This window comes from Peromyscus leucopus, chromosome 10 (assembly GCF_004664715.2).
Source record: "Peromyscus leucopus breed LL Stock chromosome 10, UCI_PerLeu_2.1, whole genome shotgun sequence".
In the NCBI taxonomy this organism is placed as follows: Eukaryota; Metazoa; Chordata; class Mammalia; order Rodentia; family Cricetidae; genus Peromyscus; species Peromyscus leucopus.
The window spans coordinates 69,241,065-69,250,865 of NC_051071.1; the positions used below are offsets into that span (position 1 = coordinate 69,241,065).

Sequence of the window (9,801 nt, forward strand, 5' to 3'; positions counted from 1 at the left end):
GTATTTGGAAGTGTCAGACGAAGACACTGTCACCTTGTGTGCACAGAGCTGTTTCTCTAGCTCAGGGGAGTGCCCCAGGCATGTTCCTGACCCAGTCACCTCGGACAGAGTCAGCATGTGCCTTGAGCCCCAGTTGCAGCTATCGGAGGTGGTATAGGTAAAACTCTCGTTAACTGCTACACCTTCATAATATGGGGGGCTTGCTTGGAGACAAATCCAACAGGATTCAGTGAGATTGGGCTAAGTGGAGTTGAGGGCCTGATACCCCCCTTCAACCAGGTCTATCAACCGTTCCCTTGACCCAGGTAGGGTGGGATCTGCAACAGCCAGAGTGGTCAGTGGGAAAGTGGAGGGGTTTTGATGGGTTGGGTTAGGTGGGGGATCCTGTCTTAGGGGCTCCTGTTTGTTTTTCTTGGGAGGAGGGGCTCTCTGGTCCTGCAACACTTTATTAGGGCCTACTGGTTGAGGGTCTACATTTATCATTAACCTGATTTTGAACAGGACTCCTGGATCATAGGCCGTTTGGTGATACACCCTCAGGCCCCATAGTCTACCCTTTATCCAATCCCTTGATGCTTTTCCGGTCTGGGTGAATGTGATGTTCAAGGGGTTGCAGGCAAATGCTGTACACGGTCCTGACCCATACCATAGGGTTGTGACCGTCTTAGGTTTGCTCTGGCAGTAATCTTGTGACAGTGGAGGTTCATCTCCACTTGCCTCCCTCTTTACTTGTATCAGATCCCAGGATGAGCTCGGCTTCCACCAAGCATCCCCTGTAGTTTTACATCCCCAGGCTTTACAATAATAACTTTCATGTTGCCCACAAGTGCGCGCCTGTGCCCTACTCCTCCCGTCCCTTGGACATACATAGAATGGTCTCTTTCTTAGGGCTGCTCGGGCCCTTGGGTCTCTGCACCCTGCTGGGTAACGTGAACAGGGGCAGCGTCCACTTTGGGTGCATACTTCTGGTTCACTTGGGTTGGCCGGGTCAGTGGTGGGGATGTCAAAGTCTTCTGCCCCAGCCAACAAGTGGCAAAGGTCAGGTTCTAGGGCAGGCCACCAAGTCCAAAGAGGGTGCCTACTGTTTTTTTCCCAAACCACATCCCCTTCCCCCGACAGTACTTGCCACGTCTGGCTCACAGGTTGGTGTGGGTTAGTTCGGCTGGTCTCTACGTCGGATCCGGAGCTTGAGAGGATTATCAGTCCGCTCCACAGTCCAGTCCAAATCCATGTCCGGAGCAGGAGCTGGCTTGAGATGGGAGCCATGAATCCACACAGCAATTCCATCTACTTTAACTGCCGTCGGGGTGGTCAACAAGACTTGATAGGGACCCTTCCACCGAGGTTCCAAGGTCTGATGCTGGTGCCGGCGGACATACACAAAGTCCCCTACATGGAACCGGTGGGCAGGGCCATCTCTACTGGGTTGGTACGCGGCAGACAACTGTTTCCACAGGGTGTGCTGGACGACCGCCAAAGCTTGCAGTCTGTCAGATAGGAAGGAAGGCATGATTTCCCCTTGTTGGAAGGTCAGGTTCTTAACTGGGGGTGCACAACCAAAGAGCAATTCAAATGGGGTTAAGCCTTTAAGGGAAGGGGTATTCCTAGCCCTAAAGAGGGCATATGGTAGGAGCATCGTCCAATCTCTAGAGCCAGTCTCCATGGTCAATTTGGTTAGGGTCTCCTTAATTGTTCTATTCATTCTTTCTACCTGTCCGGAACTCTGGGGTCTGTATGCACAATGCAGTTTCCAATCAATCCCCAGTACCTTGGCCAGTCCCTGACTTACCTGAGCCACGAATGCCGGGCCATTATCTGACCCGATTACCTGAGGCAGTCCGAATCCTGGGAAGATTTCCTCCAAAATTTTCTTGGCAACCACAGCTGCAGTCTCCTTTTTGGTGGGGTAGCACTCCACCCATCCTGTGAATGTGTCTACAAACAGCAGTAAATACCTTAGGCCATATTTAGCTGGCCGTATTTCAGTAAAGTCCACTTCCCAGTGTTGGCCCGGTCGACTCCCTCGTAGTCTCTTTCCAGGAGCCAACCGACCAGGGTATGCATTAACCTGCTGGCAGGCTTGGCAGCCTGCCACCACTTCCTCTGCCATCCGCTTCCTTTCAGACGGGGAGTGGGTTTTATTCTCTGCTGTGAGTTGGACTAACTTCTGGCTACCCAGATGGGTCAGCTTGTGGATTCGTTCCAAAGTGTCCTTCAGAGTCTCAGGGGCCAGGGGCTCTTCAGAGACTGGGCTTTTAGGGGGTGTCAGATGGACTGCCTGATGCCTCGGAGAGCTGCCTCCCTTGCTTCTTGGTCAGCCCTCCGGTTCCCAACTGCAACTGGGGAGTCGCCCTTCTGGTGTCCTGGGCAATGTACGATGGCCAGCTCACGAGGCAGCATGACGGCATCTAGTAACGCCTCGATTTCTTTTTTATTTTTAATTTCTTTTCCTGCCGATGTTAATAGTCCCCTCTCCCTGTATATGGCCCCATGCACATGCGCGGTTGCAAATGCATACCGGCTATCTGTGTAGATGGTGGCTCGCTTACCCGCTGCCATGGTGAGGGCTTGGGTGAGCGCAATCAATTCAGCTTTTTGAGCCGAGGTCCCCTCTGGGAGGCTGCTAGACCAGATGACCTTATTTTTGTCCATCACTGCCGCTCCCGCCTTCCGCTGCCCCTCATTTAGGAAACTGCTGCCATCTGTATACCATATCAGGTCCGGGTTGGCCAGTGGTTGGTCCGTTAAATCTGTCCGGACCCCAGTTTCCTCTGCCAGGATGGCACCACAGTCATGCACTGGCTCTCCCTCCTCTTCTTGTTGGGCAACTGGGAGGAGGGTGGCTGGGTTAAGGACGGATGGGGGCCCGAAAGTGATGCGGTCCCGGTCCAGGAGAGTTGTCTGATAGTATGTGGCTCGAGCATTACTGAGCCATCGGTCCGGCGGCTGGCGGACAATGCTCTCCAATGCGTGGGGAGCTATAATAGTCAGATGCTGTCCCAGAGTTAATTTATCTGCGTCCCTCACCAGCATGGCGGCTGCTGCCACTGCCCAGAGGCAGGTCGGCCATCCCCTGGCTACAGGATCAAGCCGCTTTGATAGATAGGCAGTCGGTCTTTTCCATGGACCAAGGGCTTGCACTAGGATGCCGACAGCCACCCCACCCTTCTCATGTAAGTACAGGGTGAAGGGTTTACTCACATCCGGGAGAGCAAGCGCCGGGGCTGACAGGAGTGTCTTCTTCAGTTTCTCAAATGCGAGCTGGTGCTCCTCCTGCCAGACAAAAGGGGTCTTTTCTTTTAATAAGGGATAGAAAGGCTCTGTTATGGCAGCGAACCCTGGAATCCAGAGTCTGCAGAACCCAGCTGCGCCCAGGAATTCGAGTAACTGCCGGCGATCTGTTGGAGTTGGTATGCTGGCCACGGTTTGCTTCCGGGCATCTGTGAGCCATCTCTTTCCTCCTTCCAAGGAGTAACCGAGGAAGGTGCCTTTTTTTTTACAGATCTGCGCCTTTTTGGCAGATGCCCTGTACCCCAGGCTAGCCAGGGTATCTAGAAGTTTTTCAGTCCCAAGTTTGCAGGTGTTCTGAGTTTCAGTTGCCAGGAGTAAATCATCTACATACTGGAGGAGAATGACATCAGGGGAGGTCTCTCGATACCTCCGAAGGTCTCGGTGTAGGGCCTCATCAAAGATTGTTGGGGAGTTCTTAAATCCTTGCGGAAGTCTAGTCCATGTTAGCTGCCCTGTTCTCCCTTCCTCAGGGTCTGACCATTCAAAAGCAAAGAGCTTTGGGGAATCTGGGTGGAGGGGTAGGCAGAATAAGGCATCTTTCAAATCCAGAACAGTGTACCAATTGCGCTCTGGAGGCAAGGTACTCAGGAGATTGTAGGGGTTGGGCACTGTAGGGTGAATGTCTATCACCCGGGAGTTTACTTCCCTCAGATCCTGGACCGGTCTGTAGTCATTTGTTCCTGGCTTTTTTACCGGTAGGAGTGGAGTGTTCCACTCTGACTGGCATGGTTTCAGAATGCCCAGTTCCAGAAACCTCCTGATGTGGGGTTTTATGCCTTCCCGGGCTTCTCGACTGAGCGAGTATTGTCTTACACGCATGGGCACTGCGGTGGGCTTAAGGGTGACAACCACCGGAGGTTGTTCTTTAGCCAGTCCAAGGCCCCCTGTCTCTGCCCACGCATTAGGAAACCTGTGGATCCATCCCTCATTGTTCGGGGAGACAGTAGTTACAGAGGCTTTAGCTGCTGCTCCATACAACCGATACTCCTCAGTGGCTGGGAGTTCTAATGTGAGGAGATGGAGGTCCCCCACTTTTGGGTGTGCAAATTTTAATTCTGGGCCCCGAGCGGTAAAGGAGATTTGAGCTCCCAATTTTGTCAGGAAGTCTCTGCCCAAAAGCGGCGCCGGACAGTCAGGCAGGACTAGGAAGGAATGCTGTACAGTACCTTTTCCCAAGTTGACTGTTCTCTGGGTGGTCCAGGGTCTCTCTCTGCTTCCATTCGCTCCTTGAACCAGTGACTTTCGGGTAGATAGAGGCCCCAGCGGATGCTGGATGGCTGAGTAGACTGCCCCTGTGTCCACCTCAAAGTCCACTGGGGTCCCCTCCACTTCAAAAGTTACCCGGAGCTCGGGGAGGGGATCCGAACCCTGACTCCCTCAGTCTTCAAGGGCAAGGACCTGTCGACCTCGCCCTTTTGACTTCTTTGGGCATTCTCTGGCCCAGTGACCTTCCTCTTTACAGTAGGCGCATTGGTTTGGTCCCAGAGGAGAGCGGCCTCCCCGGCCTCCTCTTCCTCGTCGTCCCCGTGGCCCCGGCCCGTCTCTTACCGCGGCTGCAAGAATCCGTGTCAAATCCCGATTCTGGCGTTTTTGTCGTTGTTTTTTTTTTTTTTTTTTTTTCTCTTTCTTTTTCCAGTCGAATCTCTTTTTCTTCCGCAGTCTCTCGTTTATAGTAGACCTTCTCTGCCTCCTTAACCAGATCTCTCAGGCTCAGCCCTTGCAATCCATCTAATCTCTGCAACTTCCGCCGTATATCTGTGGCGGACTGTCCTATAAAGGCCATGCTTACTGCTCCCCTCAATTCCTCTGACTGTGGGTCAAAGGGGGTATACCTTTTATATGCCTCCATGAGTCTCTCAAGAAAGACAGAGGGGGTTTCTTCAGGCCCTTGAAGAACCTCACCTACCTTAGCCAAATTAGTGGGCCTTCTGGCCGCTGCACGGAGACCCGCCATTAGAGTCTGGCGATAGAGGGACAGATGCTCCCTACCTTCTGGAGTGTTCGGGTCCCAGGCCGGACGTCTCAAGGGGAAACACTCATCAATGAGATTGGGGAGCTGGGTTGGCCGTCCGTCTGGTCCAGGGACCAACTTCCTAGCTTCTAGGAGGATGTGTTCCCTTTCTTCTGTGGTGAAAAGGACCCCCAGAAGTTGCTGACAATCGTCCCAAGTAGGCTGGTGGGAATACATAATGGACTCAAGGAGCCCAGTTAGTCGGGTGGGATCTTTAGAAAAGGGTGGATTATTATTTTTCCAATTATATAAATCTGAGGAAGAAAATGGCCAATATTGGAGGGCAGGCATGTCTCCCCCAGCCCCATCCTCAATGGTTCCCCCAATGGGGCACAGGGGCAGTGTGACTGCCGGTGGGGCCTCATCATGAGGGCGTGCCCTCCTTTGCCGGCCCTGAGGGGGAGACCAGAGCCGGTTCGGATTCTGCCCCAGCTGGCTGTGGTGGCGGTCTGTAGGGCGGCAGGGGATCTAGATCAAGAGAAATGAGGTCAACCTGCGACTCTGGCAGGGGTGCAGGTGTCGGGGTTAACGGAGAAGGCTTAGGTGGTTCAGGGGTTTTGGTTAGAAGGAGGGGGGCTTGGTCAGTAGGTGGTGCAGATGAGTTGGCCTGGAGAGACCGGACCCACTTAGGTGGGTCTAGCACCAAGTCCTCCCAGACCCAGATGTAGGCTTGCTGGTCCGGGTGTCCATGGGTACCTGGAACAAAAATCTTCTGTTTAACTGCCCTAATAACATTCAGATCAAAAGTGCCATCAGCGGGCCACCAACACCAAAGGTGGGCCACTCAGATGAACAGAAAGTCTGCCACTTCCCTTTCTTCACTCGAACCGCTAGGTTTGAGGCTCGGGCCGTTACTTCTGACCAGTGGGCGAGGGTAAGAGAGAAGGGGTGTAGAGGCAGTCTGGCCCATACCGAACAGGCAAAACAAAACACCGAATGACACGAACAAACTCACAACACACAGAGACAGGACAAGCCGGCAAAATGGTATAGAAAATGAAACCAAAAGATGATCTACTGGCCCGGGCCTCTTAAAAAGTCTCCTAGGCAAAAGGGTATCTGAAGGGGTCCCTTTTACAGGGTCCCCACACTCTAGAGCGTCCTCCAGAGTTGCAGCCTGTGGGTTCTGGACACGTCTGTCCCCCACTGTCCGGGTGTCCTCACGGGCAGCCCGGACAGCTGCTCACCCTCCCAAGCCGACTCACCACCAGATGTGAAGATGATTATCTCGGTGGGACCTCCAAAAATGTTAGAGTCGGCGCTGACAACAGAAGCTTCACTCCGATATCGAGTCACTCAGAAGCAGTTTATTGTACGTGTGCACACAGGTCAACAGTCAAGCTGAGGACTGAAGACCCCAAAGCTCCAGCTTATAGGCTTTTTATAGGGCAGTTTCATACGGGTGGGGTAGAGGGGTTACTCGGGGTTCAGACACCTAGCTGAGTCTTGGGGGTCTGGGGGGTTTTGGGTGGGTAACAGCAGTTTCTGAGAAATCTTGAGTACATCTCGTGGCTTTTGCAGAACAGCCTATTTTTCGCAAGGCGGCAGGGCTGTGGGCAAGCTTTGTACCTGCAAGAGCTGTGGTTTTTGCTCAGGCAGGGGGGCAAGCTTGGCACCTGCAAGAGCTGTGGTTTCTGCTCAAGCAGGGGCAGAAGCATTTTTAAGCAAGAATATAGTTCCTTTTTATATTGTTCCCATTAACTCTTCACTTATAGGCATAAAGAACAAAGTATTTAATAGATACATTTGCATCAGAATCTAGTACTACTCCCTTAATTAAAGTCATTCATATTTGGTAATCTATATTTTAATGTTTATTTTAGAGACAATAGGATTCATGAGAAGCACCACAGGTAATAGCCTATGAAAATGATTAGTGCAAGACACATTATAGGTGCTGATGTTGAGATCATATTCCCTTAGCATGTAATCAATTGTTACAAAATATCTGAGAGGCAAGACAATGGAGTTGTTAAGAACCATTATGATGAGGTATGATTATAAACATTTATGTAAATAATAAAACACAAAAAGTATATAGAATACTTTAAACATTTCAAGTTATACCTGTTTTAAGATATTTATTTACTACTCAAAATTTGTTAGGTCAAAACCGTTAAAGATGACCTTACCATCAAAAATAATATAGTGATAGACTGTCACAAACCCATAGCTGAGTACAAATATAAAATTATTTTTTAAAAAAACCTGCATTTTTATTTAACAAACAAACAAACAAAAAGATCAAACTTTTAAAGTGACCATTGACTGGGAATCATAAGAAACTCCTTTACTTCATTTGTCAATGTGAGTAATTTAAGATATCATAGGGTACACCCAATCTTCATTTGTGACCTTAAAAATATAAGGTCATTAAAAACAGAAATTTATCTAGAATTATTTATTATATATAAATATTCTACTCTACATTAAAATAAATATTAAAAGTATACACATTAATTCAAATTCAGTCTATAATTATTGGAGATGAATAAAAAACTATAGGTATTATTTTAAAGGGATCCCACATAATTCTCTTTTCATTCCTCAACTCAGTTTGGCAACGGAACTAAAATCATAGTAATCCTATGAAAACATCATCTTAGCAATTTCTCTGAAGTCAGGTGGAATGAATCTGCCAAATGAAAGAATGCAAGGCACAGCTGCTGCCCCAAATTGATCTATTTAGTAGAACATATCTGTTTAATCTTTCATGATGGATCATGACACAAAAAACATCTTGACATGAACTGAACTTGACATTTCCCAAATTAATTTCTCATTTTCTTTCCAGAAACAGGAAATGCTGCTAATCGGCAGCATATTCACAGTGTACACCAACATTTATGTAATTACATAACATATGGCAAATGATAAAATGTTCTGTGAAACATTGTACTCTGAATGATCATCAATTCAAAAAGGATTCAACCACTCAGGTTCCATTAAGATTTTATATGTGATTCCAGAGGAAAAAAATCATCATTTTGAATAGTTTTGTGGTGTTATTGTGTATTCTAATAAATTTATCTGGGGTCAGAGAACAGACAGCCACTAGATACAAAGGCTAGAAAATGGTGGCACTCACACCTTTAATCCTAGCATTCCAGAGATAGAAATCCCTCTGGATCTCTGTGAGTTCAAGGCCACATTGGAAATAGCCGAGCATGGTGACACGCCTTTAATCCCAGAAAGCCAGCCTTTAATCCCAGGGAGTGGTGGTAGAAAGTAGAAAGGTATATAAGGCGTGAGGCCCAGAAACTAGAAGCATTTTGGCTGGTTAGGCATTTGGCTGGTTAAGCTTCAGGCTTTCGAGCAACAGTTCAGCTGAGATTCATTCCGGATGAGGACTCAGAGGCCTCCAGTCTGAGGAGACAAGACCAGCTGAGGATCTGGCGAGGTGAGATAGCTGTGGTTTGTTCTGTCTCTCTGATCTACCAGCATGGACCCCAATAACCGGCCTCGGGTTTGATTTTATTAATAAGAACTTTTAAGATCCTGCTACATAGTTTTATATTTTTCTAACACTTTCCAAAACAGATGCTTTTCTCAAATTTATATAGATACTCACGTAAAGTTAACCTGCTCCTAGTGTTAAATAAATATGGCATTGAACAGTAAGTGATTTAAAAATTCAAAATGCTTTTTAGGATTATTTAACTTATTTTTAAAATCATTTTGCTGAATAAAAATTACAAAATATGAAGTTAAAAATTCAAATTATACCATTATTCAGCTGTATAATTATGATTAATATTGAATTAAATAGCTGCTGAAAGAAATGTAAAGCAGAAATCTTTCATAGTCTTTAAGGAAGAGAATGCATTCAATATGTGGTTTCAAATTATAATTCTGAGTGTTAGGAGCAGGAAACATAAAATATGCAGATGTAGAATCAGAAAAAAAATGGCAAGAAAACGATTGGTAATGTCTAGGGAATATGAGAATACCTTCCTGTAAACCAAGCACTTGAGAACTCCATGCATGATACTGAAAAGTTGAGAGCCATCTTTGGCCACATGGTGAGTTGGAAGATAACCTAGGACACATAAGGCAAATCATTGTAAAATAAAACAAGAGATGTGATATTTCTTCAATGTGATTAAAAACTAAGATTTAAATCTAAGATTGAGGAATGTTGCTCAAATTTTAAACGGTCTTATAATAATAATAAAAATAATAATAATAATAAATAATAATAATAATAACCAGAGCTAGATATTGGGGTAAATGCTGAAAGATCAGAGAGACCAAGGGACAAGCCACTGCCACATCTTACCTCTAGGACTCTTCAGCCCTGAAAAGCCTCTGGTTCCTGCCTCCTGGAGCCTTATATTCCTTTCTCTGCCCAGCCATCACTTCCTGGGATCAAAGGCATGTGTGCTTCCCAAGCAAAGGCATGAGATCTCAAGTGCTGGGATTAAAGGTGTGTGCCACCACTTCCTGACTCTGTTTCTTTTTTAGATTGAGTCAATTTCACATAGTCCATGGTGGCTTTG

General features: G+C 47.5%; 1 protein-coding gene across 1 annotated transcript; it reads right to left on the minus strand.

Moving 5' to 3' along the window:
• Nucleotides 1–240: 240 nt before the first annotated feature.
• LOC114689465 lies at nt 241–6,904 on the minus strand. The gene is given in 7 exon segments (XM_037208848.1): nt 241–1,046; nt 1,174–2,281; nt 2,284–4,887; nt 4,889–5,514; nt 5,681–6,067; nt 6,070–6,184; nt 6,186–6,904. Coding segments are annotated over 7 exon segments (5,673 nt in total). The 5' UTR covers nt 6,213–6,904.
• Nucleotides 6,905–9,801: the final 2,897 nt, after the last annotated feature.